We start from the raw sequence: 18,905 nt of genomic DNA on the forward strand, positions 1-18,905 counted from the left end.
TAGTAATATATTGTGCCCTGAGGGAAAGTGGGAGGGGAAGGAGATAGGGAGGGGGGAGAGGAGAAGGAAGGGCAGATTGGGGGAGGGAGCAGTAAAAAGCAAACAATTTTTTTTTTACATATAAGGTATTTTATTTTTTCTGTTACATGTAGAGATAGTTCTCAACTTTTGTTTATACAAGCTTTACAATTTCAGATTTTTCTCCCTCCCTCCCCTCCCTCCCCTCTCCCCTAGACAGCAGGTAATCTGATATAGGTTATATCTATATATCTATATACATATAGATATATAGATATAGATATATCTATACACACACATATATATACACATAATAACATTAATCCTATTTCTGCATTAGTCCTGTTATAAGAGAAAAAATCAGAGCAATGATGAAAAACCTCAAAATAGAAAAAAAAACAACAGCACCAAAAACAAAAGAAATAATATGGTTCAATCAGCATCTATACTCCACAGTTCTTTCTTTCTTTTTTTTTCTTGGATTTGGAGATCCTCTTCTATCATGAGTTCCCTGGAACTCTTCTGTACCATTGCATTGGTGAGAAGAATATAGTCCATCACAGTAGATCAACACACAATGTTGATGATACTGTGTACAATGTTCTTCTGGTTCTGCTCATCTCACTCATCATCATATCATGCAAGACCCTCCAGGTTTCTCTGAATTCCTCCTGCTCATCATTTCTTACAGCACAATAGTATTCCATTGCATTCATATACCACAACTTGTCCAGCCATTCCCCAATTGATGGGCATCCCCTCAACTTCCAATTCCTTGCTACCACGTAAAGAGCAGCTATAAATATTTTTGTACATGTGGGTCCCTTTCCCCTTTCCATGATTTCTTTGGGAAAAAGACCTAAAAGTGGTAAAAGCCTCCACTTTTTGAGGAGGGATAGGATGAAGGAAGATAGAAAATAGAGTAAATATCAAGGGAAGGGAATAAGATGATGGGTAATACAGTTAGCAACAGTAACTGTGGAAGAAATGATGAGCAGGATGATATCAGGAGGACGTATGAAAAATGCAAACCATCAACAGAGGAAGAACTGATGGTATATGAATACAGATTGAAGTATAATTTTGTTAGCCCCTTTCTAAAGTTATTTTGTCTATTTTCTTTCACAACCTGACAAATGAGATGCTTTGAATAACTGCACATGTATGATTTATATTGAATTGCTGGATTTCATAGGGAGGGATGAAGAGGGAGGAAGGAAGAAAATTTAGAAAACAAAGTTTTAAAAAAATCAATGTGAGAAGTAATGATGAGTAGGAGGAGTTCAGAGAAACCTGGAAGAACTTACATGAATTGATGCTGACTGAGAAGAGCAGAACCAGGAGAACACTGTACACAGTAACAGCAACATTATGGTGATGAACAATGTTAACAGACTTGGCTCTTTTTAGCAATGCAATAGTCCAAAACAATTTCAAAGAACTTCATGATAGAAAATGTTCTCAATATCCAGAAAAAAGAACTGTGGATTATGAATGTAGATTGAACCATACTGTTTCTACTTTGGGGCTGGTTTTTTTCCCTTCTTTTTCGAGGTTTTTCCCTTGTGCTCTGATTCTTCTTTCACAAAATGACTAATGCAGAAATATGTTGAATGGATTGCACATATATAACCTATATCAGATTGCTTTCTGTCTTGGAGAGGAGGGAGGAAAAGGAGGGTAGGAGAAAAATTTGGAACTAAAAACCCTATAAAAACAAATGTTGAAAACTATCCTTATATGTAACTGGAAAATAATAAAATATTTTTATTAAGTGAAATATAAGAAAATAGGGAAAATTTAAAAAAACAGAAATCTTGAAACATTTTTTAGCTCTCTGTAAATGATGTAGCTACAGCTCTTATGAGGATTTTGGTTCAAATTGCCATCCAACTTTTTTACCTTAACATATTATGTACTATACAAAGAGAGGGGAAAAGAAGCATATAAAGATAATTCTTCTAAGATTATAAAACAAACATTCCAAGTATATGAAATAAATACTGCTACAAAAAAAATTTTTTTAAATGGCACAGACTTGCTATAACTTTTATAACCCACCGTGTCTCAATGAGGTAAGCTGTGTAAGTTTCTTGCATGTTCATGGCATTTCTTCCAGTCCTTTTTTCTGCTTCTGAAACAGTAATTTCAATTTTCTTTGACCAAAAACTACCTTCTGTCATCTAAACAAAACCAAAGGGAAAAACAAAATTTTCACATTGGTAACAAAGGAAAAAATCAACAAACACATAACACAGAAACACAGTGAAGCCATTTTTGAGACTCAAGTATAAAAACCTTTCAGATTATAAGCATAAATCTTTCAAACTAGCTTGTTTTATCTCTTATAAGAATAATTCTTATGTCCTTATTTGGGGTTGATAAACTATTAGCACCTGGCAGTAATATTACTATCATTAATGGATTAGACACAGTAAATTTTTTTGAAAGTTAATTACCACTTACCATGCTTTCAGTTACTAAAATTTAAATAATTCAAATCACTGACCAAAATTAGAAATCCTCTTTATTGCTATGAAAGTATACAAAGAAATGTATATATATATATATATATATATATATATATATATCTTCCTTGGCCTAATCAAAGCTGGTACGATTTAATACACAGGATTTACAAATGATAAATGATTCTTATGAATATCAACATTAAACTCATCAAAGCAATTTATTTTTCCTCACAACAACTACAACAAAAACTGGATCTTACAAAAGTTCAGATAAAAACCATATTCATGGGGGCAGCTAGGTGGAGCAGTAGATAAAGCACTAGCCCTGGATTCAGGAAGACCTGAGTTCAAAGCTGGCCTCAGACTCTTGCCTAATAGCTGTGTGACCCTGGGCAAGTCACTTAACCCTCATTGCCCCACCAAAACAAACAAACAAAACCATATTCACCAGAAAGGAAGGTTCTTTGTCTCTCCTCTCCCTGTCCCCCTCCCACAATGGCTTAACAATCAGGATAGTCTTAAATTCCAGTAAGTTTTTGCAGACTGTGCTGCAACAGTTAATAGGGATAAGTCATTGCACCCACTCTGGGCATCTTGTTATCTGCTCTTCCCATTCTGAAATTCTGCCCTGGGCTAAACTGTTCTAACTAGCCAGCACAAATTCAGTTAACATATTATATCTTCCTTGGACCTCTCCAATATGCTTTCCTTCCCCAGGAAACTCATCATTAGGAAATTTCATTATCCTGTAAGATTGAATAGAGCTGGTACTCTCATCAGTACCCTCTACCCTTCTGATTAGACCCTCAGCCTGAAGAGCAGGGCTTAGAAAACAGTAGGCACTTAATAAATGTGTTCTGACTGTATCTTGTTGCAGGCAGGAGGGACAAAAGGTACAAAGCCATGGCAGTGGGAGATGCAGTATCGTGTATGAGGAAACACAAAATGGCCAATTTGGCTGGACCACAGTATATATAAAGAACAATAATCTTCAATAAGGGTGGAAAGGTATGTGGGGTGAGAGTGTGAAAAACTTTAAATGCCTAACAGGTGTTTATATTTGATCTTGAAGATGATCAATGAATGAATGAAAGAAAATGAATTTCTTAAGTGCTTAGTGGGTGCCAAGCATTGTACCTAATGGTGGGAATAAAAACAGAAAAGGCTAGACAGTCCTTCCTCTCAAAGAGTTCACAGCTGGTAGAAACCACACATAAAAGAAAATTCACCTGCAAGGCAGATGAAAAAGCCCTAAAGTCCTACCGGGAAAATAGATCCAGGAGAGATAATCTGAAAATCACTGGACTACCTGTAAACCATGATCAAAATAAAAGCTTAGACATCATCTTCCAAGAAATTCAGGGAAAATTGCCCTGATATTCTAGAAGCAGAAGGTAAAATAGAAACTGAAAGAATCCACCAATCACCTCCTGAAAGAGATTCCAAGGAACACTTTCAGGAACATTATAGCCAAACTCCAGAGATCCTGAGTCAAGGAGAAAATATTGCAAGCAGCTAGAAAAAAGGAATTCAAATACTGTGTAGCTATAGTCAGGATAACACAAGATCAAGCCAAGCAGCTTCTACATTAAAGGACCAGGGCATGGAATATCATATTCTAGAGGGCAAAGGAACTGGGACTACAACCAAAAATCACCTACCCAGCAAGACTAAGTATAATCTTTCAAGGGGAAAAATGGGACTTCAATTAAAAAGAGAACTTTCAGGCATTCATGATGAAACTCAGTGGCTGAAGATAGTGGACAAGTTCATTAAGAACCAGTTGGGGGGCGGCTAGGTGGCGCAGTGGATAAAGCACCGGCCCTAGATTCAGGAGTACCTGAGTTCAAATCCAGCCTCAGACACTTGACACTTACTAGCTGTGTGACCCTGGGCAAGTCACTTAACCCCCATTGCCCTGCAAAAAACAAAAACAAAAACAAAACAAAAAACAAAAACAAGAACCAGTTGGTGGGGGGGCAGCTAGGTGGCGCAGTGGAAAGAGCACCGCCCCTGGATTCAGGAAGAACTGAGTTCAAATCCAGCCTCAGACACCTAACACTAGCTGTGTGACCCTGGGCAAGTCACTTAACCCTCATTGCCCTGAAAAAAACAAAAAACAAAACAAAACAAAAAGAACCACTCAGTGTCTTCATACACAAAATGACTCTTAGCTGCATGACATGTTTTATAATGGAAAAAAATTATATGTAACACCTCACAGTTTATGAAGCATTTTTACACCCATTATTTTACTTGATACAATAACCCTGGGAGACAGGAAGAAGAGGTATTATCCCTATATTTTAACAAATTATGGGAAAAGATTAAATCATCTGCCAAGAGCACCTATCTAATAAATTGTGTAATACTACTTTATCACTAGATTAATACAGTATGGGATTGGATAAATAATGAAGTTATAGCCAAAGATGTTAAGAAATGTCATATTTCAAATCTTATACAGGAGTTGAGAATAGCAAAAAATGTAAAAGTAAGAAAATTAAAGATAATAGATGACACACACATATTCATTATGAAGGGACTTGATGGAAATGAACAATAAGTCTAAGGTAGAAAAACTGAGGCATAATAGTATAGAAATTCCTAAGAGTAGATGTTGGGTTGCTTTTATTTTTATGTCTTTGGATCTGATGCCTAAAGACATAGGGCTAAACACATAGTAAGCACTTAAAAAGTATTTAAATACTACTCACTCCAATCATTAATGAAAAACTTATGTCCTTAGTGGATAGAGAAACTGTTGTAGGAACAGTAACCTAACACCTCCCCTATGCAAGTTTGGTGAGTTTTTTCTTTTGTAACCATCCTCTAGACCAGGGTTTCTTAAACGTTTTCTACTCATGACCCCTTTTTGCCAGAGAAATTGTTAGATTCCCCTGGGTATATAGGTATATAAAATAGGTATACATAACCTTTTACTGTTGCCAAATTTTGCAAGACCCCACATTCAGTTACTTGTTCCCATATGGGGTTGCAACCCACAGCTTAAGAAACTGGCTCTAGACCAGATTAAGGGCAGCTAAGTGAGGCAGTGGATAGAATGCTAGGCCTGGAGTCAGGAAGACCTGAATTCAAATCTGGCTTCAGACACTTACTAGGTGTGTGACCCTGGGCAAGTCACTTTACCCTTTTTGCCTCAGTTTCTCTATCTGTAAAATGAGCTGGAGGAGGAAATGGCAAACTACTCAGTATCTTTGCCAAGAAAACCCCAAATGGGGTCACAAAGAGTAAGACAGAATTGAAAGGACTGAACAACAGACTAGACTGGCTCAGGGGGCCAAAGGCTCAGGCTGTGGGTAACTTCCTGGCCAGTTGAGTACAAAACAGCCAGGAAGAGCTCCAGGTACAATTACTCTAATGTTTAGCCAGTGGAAAACCATGAGCAATTCAGGCAAGGGAACTGGCTCAGCTCAATCAACTTTGGCTATCCTTAACGTGAGCCTGTGTGCGCGTGCACAAGTGTGTGTGTGTGTGTGTGTACACACACACACACACACACACACACACACACACACACACACATCCTTGTGGGGTATTCTTCCTACTGCTATGACTAGCTGAATCTCCTTTATGCTGAAACTGCTGAGTGACCTAAAGGTGTCTCATTCCAGTCTGATATCTAACACCAGGCTAGATATCGGAAACTAGCTTGAGTCAGACACAGTCCAGAACAGTTGGTATAGTCAACAGAATTTGGAATGGAATAATGTGGATGAAGCAGGGGGATAGGCAACGTGGCAGAAAGTGAGTCCAGACTGGTTCAGAGAGTGTTTTTGGTAATGCCTCTAGAAAAGGTAGTTATTTACAAGAAGCCTCTCTCATCCCTAGGAGAATAGGGAGTAAACTAACTGCCCACAGCCATTAAGCAAGGAGAGACCAAGGTGACTATGCCACTGTCCCTAATGATAGTACCTTAAGGATAACTGCAACAAAGTATCTTTTAGAGCCACCAGCTGCACTGCTTCTGGGCCTTCCAGCATGGTTCTACTAGAGGATTTCTCAGAACTCAGTTTACCTTCTGAGCAGCCATAATGAATTCAATTGTGGGGAATTAATGAGACACACACCACCCCCAACCTCAGTAGAGAAGGACAAATGCAGAAGAATAAGGTGTATCCAGCCTAGGCAAGAACCAGAGGCCTAGGTCTCCTGTTATCTTTGAAGACTAAAGGTCATCATCTAATTGCTTTAGGGAATGACTAAAGAGATAAGGTCCCCTTAGAGGTTAAAGGGATTTGTGTTAATAAGGAATCTATTGTTTAGTTTTGAATGTTTTTTTGGCAAACTGTGCAAATATACAGGCCTAGGAATGAAGTTTTATTGCTTTTTTGTATTGATTTATGTCTTTCCCAGAACATTAGTAGATACACTTGAGCTGGACTTTCACTGTTTTGGTGGCAAGCACAGTGAGTTCAAAATGTCAGGAGCTCCTGGGTCCCAAAGTATGGACCAAATGGAAGCAAGAAGACTTTCCTATACTAGTAAAGGTGGCCACTGACAGGCAAAGGAACCCAAGCCCTAGCACAATTTGCAAAAATCTTTTGGAGTTGCCCGAGCCTGTGTGAAGCAGATACAAAGACAAAGGACAAAAACTATCCCTGTTCTCAAAGAGCTTATATTTTATTGTGAAGAAACAGCATATCTGGGGTAAACAACATGCATAGACAAATACAAAACACATACAAACTAAATTGCTGCAGTGGGGGAAGACAGCAACTGAAGAATAATCAGAAAGGGCTTTGTGTAACAGGTGGACTTTCAAGCAGGGGTTTTTAACTTTTATTTTAATGTCATGGACTCCTAGGGGCAGTTAGGTGGCTCAGTGGATAAAGCACTAGTCCTGGATTTGGGAGGACCTGAGTTCAAATCCGACCTCAGACACTTGACACTTACTAGTTGTGTGACCCTCGGCAAATCACTTAAACTTCATTGCCCCACCAAAAAAAAAAATGTCATGGACTCCTTTGTAAGTTTCTCAAAAATGTTTTTTAAATGCACAAAATAAAATGCACAGGATTACAAAGCAAATCAAGTATAATAAAATAGTTATTAAAACTTTTTCAAAAGTAAGTTCATGAACCCTGGGTTAAGAATCTCTGCTTGGAGAAAGTAGGAAAGAGTCTAAGAAGTAGAGATGAGGAAGGGAATTCCAAATATAGGTGATAGGTTAGAGGTTATAACGTCACGCATGGACAATAGCAAATAAATCAGCTTGTCTGAAACGTGACTACATAAAGGAGAGTAATGTGAAATTAGTCTGGAACAAATAGGTTGAATCTAGACTGTGAGGGGCTTTAAATGCCAAACAGGAGTTTTTATTTTATCCTAAAGTAGGAAATCAATGAAGTAACATTTGCCCGATACTTTAAGAATATCAATTTGGTAGCTAAGTGGAGAGTATTTGGAAAGAGGAAAGAATGGAGGTAAGGTGACCAATCAGGAGGCTATTGAGAGAGTCTAGGAGAGAGGTAATAAAAGCCAAAACTTGGGTTTTGCCAGTGGGGAGATGGAGACAGATACAAGAGATGCTGTGGCGATTAAATGAAAAACCACTTGGCAATTGACTGGATATGGAGGATTAGGAAGAGTGAAGAGTCAGGGATTATTCTGAGGTTACAAACCAAGGTGACCACCTAAGGAAGTTTGGAAGAGGGAAAGATAACGAGTTCTGCTTTAAACATACCGAATTCAAAGAACATACTTTGAACATACTGAAATGCCTATGGGACATCTAGTTACAGCTTATATTAGGCAGCTGATGATGTAAGACAAACTCTGGAGAAAGCCCCAGTGCTCATGGAGCCCCACTATGTAGAAAAGAAGATACCAGGAAACAAAAAGGCAAAAATGAAAGTCCTTACTGTCAAAAGAGATTCATATTCAAGTAGCAACAGACCAGCCCAGGACTCCCTTACCAAAATGTGCAAAGCCCAGTCCTATCATCAAGTCTGAAGTCAGGAAGTAAGCTGGAAGAATGAACAAACAGAAAAAAAAATCCTACCATAATAAGTATGGTGGCAGAGATGCTCAAGACACAAACCCAGAGGAAAAAAATGACTAAAATATTTAGAAGCAATGCCTTAGGGGGGAAAACATATCTTGGGCATATCTCAATTAGATCCTAGAAGAGATATTTGGTTTTGTTTTTAAGTTTAAAATGTTTTTATTTTTAAAAAAACAATATTGAAGGAAACAATTAGAAAAAGAAATGAAAGCTATGGAAAAAAGAAATAACTGAAAAGGGAATTAATAGCTTGTCACCAGCCCTGGATTCAGGAGTACCCAAGTTCAAATCTGGCCTCAGAGACTTGGCATTTACTAGCTGTGTGACCCTGGGAAAATCACTTAACCCTCATTGCACCATCAAAAAAAAAAATAAAAAATAGCTTGTCACAAAAGGTACAAAACCTTACTCAAGCAACAAACTCCCTGAAAACTAAAGTGGACTAAATAGAAGCCAGGAAGTCCTGAGTTCAAATCTGACCTCAGACACTTATTTCCTGTGTGACTCTAGAGAAGTCACTTAACCTTGCTGGTCTCAGTTTCCTCATCTGTAGAATGAGCTGAAGAAGGAAATGGCAAACATACCCAGCAATATAGTTCACTCAACAGGGAAATAGGAGGGCAAGAAGAATTAGAGGGAGAATAGATTAAAAGAAGAATTAGTCCTAAGCAAAACAAACTCTACGTATGTACAAAAACATTTATAGTTTTTTATCAAGTGGAAAAATTGGGAATTTGAGGTGCCCATCAACTGGGAAATGGATGAACAAGTTCTGATATATAAATGTGAAGGAATACTATTGTGCTATAAGAAATGATGATGGGGATGGTTTTAGAGAAACCTATAAAGATTGGTATGAATCGATGCTGAGTGAAGTGATCAGAACCAGAAGAACAACTTATATAAACACAACAATATGGTAAAGGCAACCTTTATGAGCATAATGACCAGCCATGCTTCCAGAGGACTAAATGATGAAGCATGCTGTCCACCTCCTGATAGAGAGGTAAAAGTGTAGAATAAGGAAAATTCTTTATAAACATGGCCAATGTGGAAATGTGTTTTGATTACTATACATGATCATAATGGATTTTGCTTCTCTGTAGTTCTCAACTAGGGGAGGAGGAAGAGCTGGATTTTTGCTGACTGAAAAAATAAAAATAAATAAATGGATGAATGAATCAAAATATAGAGATGTACTTCCTAAAATCCTATAAGTTGAAAACAAAAGAACACAGATTTTGAGTGGGAAGAACTCTTACAGCTTATCAAATCCAATCCTTTTATTTAACAGATGAGGAAACTGAAGCCCCAAAAAGATCAAGTGACTTGATTCTGGTCAAACAGGAAGTGTCAGAGTCAGGATCTGACCCTAGGATTTCTGACTCCAAACTCAGCTCTCTTTCCTCTGCACCTTGGCTTATATAGCATAATTATGAAATGTCTAAAAATGTTCCTCACAAGACCCACAATTTCATCAATGCAGGCATTTTATCTACTGGCAATCACAGAATTTCAAACATGGTCCACACTTCAGCAAAAGATCTTATTTCCCCCCAAAAAATAAATAAATAAAATAAAGGGGCAGCTAGGTGGCGCAGTGGATAGAGCACCGGCCCTGGAGTCAGGAGGACCTGAGTTCAAATCTGGCCTCAGACCCTTGACATTTACTAGCTGTGTGACCCTGGGCAAGTCACTTAACCCTAAGTGCCTCACCAAAAAAAAAAAAAAAAAAGATCTTATTAATTTTTTCCCCCTGAGCAACACACCACCCAGTAACCAAACTTTAGGTGACAGAGCTCTCCTAAATTGGCCAGATTAGTCTTCAGGTGACAGACTTCTTTACTAGACTCATAATTGATGCCTTTCCAACTTAGTGAAACCTATCTGAGCTTGTACTTCACTGGCATGGCCTTCAAGAACTCAGAGTCACTTCCACACTATGATGAGGCACTGGAGTGGGAGTTTTGTGTACTTCAAATATTATGTGAATATAATCATCTCAAATACTATAATTAGAATTCAAAACCTCTAGCTTACTATTATCTCTGAGCTTTAAAATATATTAAAATGAAGTACCACTATACAGTGTCCCAAAAGTCCTAAGACTTCTGGAATGCCTTGTATATAAGTAATAATAATGATAAGGATAAGGACAATAGCTCACATTTATAGAGAGCTTTAAGTTCTGCAAAGCATTTTACAAATATTATCTCATTTGATCTTCACAACAACTCTAGGAAATAGGTGCTATTATTATCCCCATTTTATAGTAGAAGAAACTGAAGCAGACAGAAGTTAAGTGACTTGCTCAAGGTCACACAGCTAATAAGGGTCTGAGGGCACATTTGAACTTACGTATTCCTGTTACCAGGCCTAGTCATCTATCCATTGCACCACCTAGCTGCCTCTGCAGCTCTAGAAAGCAACTAAAAAAAATTTCAAGTCATGAAAATGTTAATTTTTAAATCTTACTAAAATTAATTTATATACAATGTTTGCAATTATAAGCTTAACTAAAATTCTAAAAGTACTTTCAAAATAGTTCACAATCAAAATGTGCTAACTATTAATTATTTTTTAAATACCACATGTACAAATGATTAATATGGTAATGTTTTACATAATCATACATGTATAACCCATATCTGATTGCTTACCACCTCAGGGAGGGGGATGGGGGAGGGAGGAAAGAAGGGATAAAAATTGGAACTCAAAGCTATAAATAAAAATGCATATTACCCTGTAAATAAATGAATGAACAAATAAACAAATAAATATGAGCATGAAGAAGTCAACAGAAAATAAAAATACATAATTGCTGCCCTCTGGAAGATTATAACCTAAAGCACATAGTTTAAAGACAAACACGTATAATGGCATACACACGGAAATTATTATTTTTTAAATTAGGAAGACAAATTTATAAACCAGAAAACATTTTTATAAGATGCAAAAGGAAGATACACTTCTTTCCCATTTATCACCAGATCTTCAGGGAATCTTAACCTTTTTTTGTGTCATGGACCCCTAGTGCAGTAAAGTGAAACCTAAGGACCCTTCCTTAACATAATGCTTATAAATGTATAAAATACTTAGGGTTACAAAGGAATCCAATTACAATGAAGTAAGAATGTAATTGTTTTCCCATACAAGCTTACAACACCCTGAAACCTATCCACTCTCCTGTCTGTGGACCTCAGCCTAAGAACTTCTGAATTAGATGGTCACCTTATAGACAAATATGAAGAATGCAAAGAAATAAGGAAAAATGTGCGTGAAGTGATGCAAAAGGGAAAAAAAGTAGGGCCCAAAGAATACACGACAGCAACAATATAAATAAAATAAATACAAAGTCCAGGTTCACTTGTTCAAATAGATGGCAGGGGAAAGGGAGATATATTAGAAAATGAATGTTATGTTTGTAAAAATAAAAATCATGACTAAAAATTTGAAAAATGAAACGGTCAACCTGTCTCAGTAAAGAAGTGGAGGACTCTGGGCATAGGACTGTTTGAAAACTGTTTTTGCTGAACTGTTTCTTTGTTACAAGGGATGGTCCAATAGAGGAAGGTTGTACAATATCAGAAAATGAGTGGCATTTTAAAAAAGAAGGCATTAACAAACAACATTTAAAATTGTTAACCAATTTTGGGGGAGAATATATCCTGGAGGAAGAATTTTTTGTATATTTGTTGTAATGTGTCTTGTATTTTTAAAAATGTGTCAATTTTACATTAAAAAATTATAATAAAATAAAGATAACCAGAAGATTTCATATCTGAGGATTTTCCTAAACATTTAACATCCTTTTTACCTTCTAAGTACTATTTACCAACCATAAATATAAAATCAGCCACCCTAACTCACTCATTTCTGTGGTAAGCAGACACTATCTTAACTGTTTTATCTAGTCTTCTTAAATTTTTTCCACTCACGCCCCCTTTTTGCTGGAGAAATTTTCTGTGCAACCCTGGGTATACAGGTATATAAAATAGATATACATAATCTTTTCATCATCAACCCCCACATTCAGTTATACGACCCCCACAGGGTTTGTGACCCACAGTTTAAGAAGTTTTGATGCAGTATATTTTTTTGGTTTTGTTTTTGTTTTGTGGGGCAATGAGGGTTAAGTGACTTGCCCAGGGTCACACAGCTATTAAGTGTTAAGTGTCTGAGGCTGGATTTGAACTCAGGTCCTCCTAAATCCAGGGTCAGTGGTTTATCCACTGCACCACCTAGCTGCCCTGATGTAGTATATTTTAAAAAAACCTCTTAAATTCAAGATTAGACTATCTATAAACAACTCTATTTTTTTTTATCACCTTGCTATAGAGAATGAAAAGTTTTACATCAGCAGATTGCATGTATTCCAAGCAAAAAGGGTGACTTGGAAAAGAATAGCTGGGTACAGCAACATAATGAGTTTTAGTCTAATGGTCTCCAAAGTGGGGTCTTGGGGGCTGGGACTAGGATATGTAATCATCTAACTGGAGAATGGGAAAATGAGTTGTATGCAGCCTTCCCCTTGTCTGCATACAACTCATTTTCCCATTCTCCAGTTTTGAACCCATTTGTTTAAAATATATTTTTTTAAATCTTCCAAGAGTTTGCAAGAACAAATAACAGTTTTCAGGGAAGATGGACATTTATTAGTCAAATTTCAACAAAAGCTTTTGCCTAAGTGGTAAATGGGACTGAAAAAAGTTGTGCTGGAGACAAACCCCCAAACAGACTATGAAAGGAGGGAATGTGGTATTCATATTCCCATCCTCTCACTGACTGACCGATCACACACCACTTGGAGCCAAGTTATCCATGATCACCACTATGGAGACCTCTAGGGTAAAAGGTTAGCTATACTGACCAGTTTTCTCTTAAATCATTCCCTTCATCATTCTTTTATCTACTAAACATCTATCACATAGGCATCTCAAACTCAGCACATCCAAAAGCAGAATTTTCCTCTTAATCCTGGCTTTCCTCCTCCTATCTTCTCTTTTTTCTGTCAAGAGCACCACTATTCTTCCAATCACTCAGGTTTACCACCTGGGAATCATCTTTATCACTCCACTCTCCTTCACCCCCCCAAATCCAATTAGCTGTCGTCTTTTCTAATCCCCTCCACAATTCTCACCCTAACTTCCTTCAAGGCTCAGTCCAAGTGCTACTTCCTAGAAAGGCCTTTTCTCAGTCACCTGGTTAGTACTGTCCCCCCACCCACCCACCAAATTACCATGCTTATACATACACACAGAGACACACAGACACACACACAGACACACACACACACACACACACACACACACTCTCTGTATTTATCTGTAAGCATGTTGTATCCCCCTACTTACAGGAGTTCTTAACCTAGGGCCCAAGTATTTTTTTTTATTGTGATAATTGTACTTCAATGTAATTGAATATTTATACTGTAAATGTTCCTTACGAATTTTTTGTGCATTTAAAAACATTTTGAGAAGGGCACAGACTTCAGTCTGTTAAACAAAAAAGTTAGAATGTAAATCCTCTGAGGTGAGACATTGCATCTAGCAATGTCCAACATTATGATATATGTTTAATAAACGCTTCTTGATAGATTCCCTAATCATACCTCACCTGAACTACAGCAAAAGTCTCCTAACTGGACTTCCTGCTACCAGGTTGTCTTCCTTCTCCACAGGGCTGCCAAAGTTGTATCACTAAGGTCAGTCTACCTCACACCTCTACTTCCAAAATCTTCAGAGGCTCCCTACCTATTTGCCTCTAAGATAAAATACAAAGTCCTTATACTGGCACTTAAAAGCCATCATAATGTAGTGTTTGCCTATCTTTCCTGAATTAGTGTGGTAAGGTAAAAAGAACACCAGACCGCTCTGGAGTCAGAGGACCCAAATTCTTTTTTTTACCTTTTTTTTGGTTTGGTTTTGTTTTTGGTATTTTTCAGAGGACCCTAATTCAAGTGCCAGCTCTTCTGCCTACCAGCTGTGGCCTTGGACAAGTCACATATCTCCTTCTGGGCCTCAGATGCTTATTTTCCTCAGCTCTAAATGTATGATCCTATGATTCTTTACAAACCACATTCCATCTCAACTGATCTACCAGCTGTTCCCTTAACTGGATATGCCATGGCACACTCTGTGCTTTTACACAGACTGCCCCTCCTAAGCCTTTTCTCATCTCTAAGCCCTAGAATCACTAGTTTTCTTCTAGGTACAGCCAAGTGCTATCTATCCATCTCTAGCCTTTCTTGATTTCTCACACACCCCTACACAGTGCTTCCCAGTTGTTTAGGGCTTTTTGCTTCCTAAAATTACTTTGTATTTACTTTGCTAGGTACATACTGTATCTCAGTGAAATGGAAGCTCCTTATGCAAGGGCCTTGTTTCATTTTTTTGTCCTGGTATCTCCAGCCCCTTACTTAGTGCCTTGCACAAAGTAGTCAATGTTTAATTGAATTGCTGAACTTAAAAGACAGACCAAAGTACTAATGCAAAGTCAGGAGCTAGAAACACTGACTTCAGGAGTTTACTAAAGTGAGGACAGGAATCGGACAAATAAATCACTCTAAAGAAGGGAAGGAAAAAAAATCTCAAGCCCCCTACTTTTCAAGGCCATTCATTTACTGCATATTTGAGGCATAGAAACAAGCCACATAAAAAGTAAAAGCAACCCAACCAAGGTCATTTGATTGTACACACACCCCCCACCCAACTCCACACCCACACCCTCAATTCTCTAGTCCTAAATTCTAAACTCCCAGAGTAGAACCTTCCAGCTATCTTTCCAACCTTATCAGACATTCCTCCCTTTCCTACACTCTGGAGCAGTCAAACTAGAATTCTTGCGGTTTTTCACACTTCCCCTACATTTCTGTGCTTTTGTATGGTTATATTCCCCCACGCCTACAATAAGTACTCCCTTCTCAACTCTGCCTCTTAGAAACCCTACTTCCTTTCAAACTGACCTCAAGTGCTCTATTCCATATAAAATTCACCCAGCTGCTAGTGCCTTCTCCTAAAAAAATAATACTCATTTTTATTCTGTACATACTTATAAATACAATCAGTAGTTTGGACTAGGAAAGAGGGCAGCCATCAAGTCAGAGTGGAACCCTAAACAGTTATTCAGTCTCTCAGTGCCCCCAGATAACTCAGTCTGGGAATGTAAGTAGCTGATCTGAAAGGGTGAAGAAGTTTTATCTTACCAGGAGTCTATTACACTAAAATGCAAACATCTGTCCATGTTGTATCCCTCCTCCTATCCTAGAATCTAAACTCTGTGAGGTCAGGGGCTATTTATTTAGGTTTTGTCTGTCTCTCTAGGGCCTTGGCATAGTGCCTGGTAAGAACTAATTAAATGCTGCTCCACTGACTGAAACAGATCCCAAGTCCATTCCACACAACACTACAAACCCCAACCTTGTCCTCAAAGTCCCACAAACTTAACTGGAGTCCCCCAAATTCATAAATTTATACCTTATCAATGCCAACCCCCTTCCAAACCTCCTATTTACCCAAACCTAATCTGCACAGGCTACCCCACCCCCCCAAATAACACCAGTGGGTTCAAATCCCCACCCCCAATCCATTTTTCTTCCTTGTTCTTCTCTTCCCTTGAGTTCCATTTACTATTCCAGTGTTCCATCACTGCAGTCCCTGCACCTGATGGCTTGCTCTCATACACACTCCTACATACATTCACATCCATACATGTTATTCGTCATCATCATCATTTATACAGTACTTTAAGGTTGGCAAAACATTTTACAAATATTATTTCATTTGATCCTTACAACCCTGGGAGGCAGATGCTATTATTATGCCCATGGAGAAGACCACATAGTTGATAAGTACCTGAGGCAGGATTTGAACTCAAGTCTTCTTGAGTCTATCCATTGCTGCACCTAATCACACACCCACACACACCACTCATTCAACCATGCCCCACTTGAAGGAACACACACTGAAATGCACACTCACAAACTCCAATTGGCACACACGCTGACAGACATTCACACTCACAAGGACACATACACTGACACATTCACAATCACACACAACTGACACACTGACATATTTAAGACACTGACATCCAGAAACACCCATTCACACTCACAGGGACACACCCACATACATTCACATTCAAAGGGACACATTCACACACTCAAACTCACACGGTGATATATACATTCACACACTGAAAATGCCACACACATTCATATACTCACAGGGACACACACATATTCACAATCACACACTGAGGCTGTCACACACGTACACTCCTAGGGGCACATTTACAATCACTGTCTCGGACTGACACACCCATTGACACCTTCACACTCTCAGGTCACACCCATTCAGTCACACGCTCAGATTGACACTGATTCACACGCACACACTCACGCTCCCAGAGTCACACCCATTCAGTCATACACTCACACTCAGAGCGACACACACATTCACGCTCAGGGGTCTCCTCTCAGGGGTCTTCCTCCCAGGTGCATCCCCCTGCCCCCCGGCCTCTTTCCTCCGGGCCCCGCCCCTCCCTTCCCCAGTTCCCGGCCCCCCTAGGCGCCCCCCCCCCGCCGCCCCCCCTCACCCTTTCACCCCCGCCCGCCGGGCCAGCCGAGCCCAGACGCCGCCGCCGCCTCGCGGAGCTCAGGCCCGAGCCCGGCCCGGATCTCCTCCGCTCCTCACCGTGCCGTCCCCGGAGCCAGAGAGCCGGCCCTCGGCCCTGCTTCCAACCTTGGCCGTTTCCTCATCCCCGGCTGCCACTGGGTCGGGGTCCGGACCCCCCAGGGGCTCGGCCAGAAGCCCCGGCGGCAGCTCGGGTGCTCCCCGCTCCATGGCGACGGGCTCAGCTCGCCCAGTGCGCCTGCGCAGCCGTCCGCCCCGCCTCCGCCTCTGAGCCACACCATCCGTGGGGGGGGGGGGAGGAGGCTGGCCAAGGGCGGGGCGGGGGCTGGAGAGGGGAGGGGGGGAGGAGGATACGGACCCAGGGTGGGGCGGGGGGAGGAGGGGAGGTTGGAGAGGGGACAAAAAGTCCTCCGAGGAGCATTTATTAAACAAGCCCCTCCTGTGTGTAATAAGAATAATGCCGAAAAAGATGAAAGGCAATCCCTGCTCCCCAAGAGCGCCGGGTCTAAGCGGGAAGGGGGAGGAGAGCGCATGCAAACAACTACAGACAAACGAGCTATTGACGATCTGCAGAGAGAAGACTCTATCACGAAGGGGAACAGGAAAGGCCTCCCCTAGAAGGTGGAATTTGGGGGGAGTTCTGAAGGAAGCGAGGGAAACCTGGAGGGAGAAGGGGGAGCCAGAGAAAATGCCCAGAGCCGAGAGCCGGAGGAACCGCCTGGAGCCCGGGGTGCCTGGATCACCGATTACACAGGGGAGGGGAAGGAGTAAGAAGGGGCCAGGTTATGGAGGACCCTATAAAAATCAAACGGGATTTTCAGTTTCATCCTGGAAGCAATGGGGAAACCACTGGATTCGAATGGGTGTCAGAGCTGGGAGACGCCTTATTGGCGACCATCTAGGCCAGCGATCTCTTGGACTGAAAGTAGCACAGGGTGGGGAGTTAGAGGGTGATGGTCCCTCTCAAGAGAAAAATTAAAACAGTAGTCACATAAAAAAATGCTCTAAATTGTTATTGATTAGAAAAATGCAAATTAAAACAGCATCGAGGTTCCACCTCACACCTATCAGAGTGGCTAACATGACAGAAAAGGGAACTGACATGCTGGAGGGTATGTGGAAAAATTGAAACATTAATGCATTGTTGGTGGAGCTGTGAACTGGTCCAATCATTCTGGAGAACAATTTGGAACTATACCCCTAAAGACTTATAAAACTGTGTATGACTTAGCAATTACCACTACTCGGTATATATCCCAAAGAGGTCAAAGAAAAGGGAAACGGACCTATATGTACAAAAGTATTTATAGCTCCTTTTTGTGGTGGCAAATTGAATATTGAAGGGATACCCATCAATTGGGAAATGGCTGAACAAGAGATGGTATATGATTGTGATGGAATACTATTGTATTATAAGAAATGAGGAGGAGGATGGTTTCAGAAAAACCTGGAAAGACTTACGTGAATTAATGCAAAGTGACATGAGCAGAATCAGGAGAAGGTTGTATGCAGTAAAAGCAATATTATAGTGATAATCAACCATAAAAAACTTATTCTGATCAATACAATGATCCAAGACAACTCTAAAGGATCCTTGATGGGGCGGCTAGGTGGCGAAGTGGATGACGCACTGGCCCTGGATTCAGGCAGACCTGAGTTCAAATCCAGTCTCAGACACTTGACACTTACTAGCTGTGTGACCCTGGGCAAGTCACTTAACTCCCATGGCCCCACAACAAAAAAAAGAAAGAA

The 18,905-nt window shown here is 39.9% G+C and overlaps 1 protein-coding gene across 1 annotated transcript in view; it reads right to left on the reverse strand.

The window, feature by feature from the left end:
• The window catches only part of SNX4 (sorting nexin 4), a 91,408-nt gene extending 74,007 nt beyond the window's left edge, over positions 1–17,401 (reverse strand). Inside the window, exons 1-2 of the mRNA XM_043997049.1 lie at positions 17,214–17,401; positions 2,080–2,201 (exon numbers count right to left, since the gene is read on the reverse strand). Coding sequence (XP_043852984.1) covers positions 2,080–2,201; positions 17,214–17,363 — 272 coding nt within the window. The 5' untranslated portion in view covers positions 17,364–17,401. The remainder of the gene's footprint in view (positions 1–2,079; positions 2,202–17,213) is intronic.
• Between the last annotated feature and the right edge of the window lie 1,504 nt (positions 17,402–18,905).

This window comes from Dromiciops gliroides, chromosome 3 (assembly GCF_019393635.1).
Source record: "Dromiciops gliroides isolate mDroGli1 chromosome 3, mDroGli1.pri, whole genome shotgun sequence".
In the NCBI taxonomy this organism is placed as follows: Eukaryota; Metazoa; Chordata; class Mammalia; order Microbiotheria; family Microbiotheriidae; genus Dromiciops; species Dromiciops gliroides.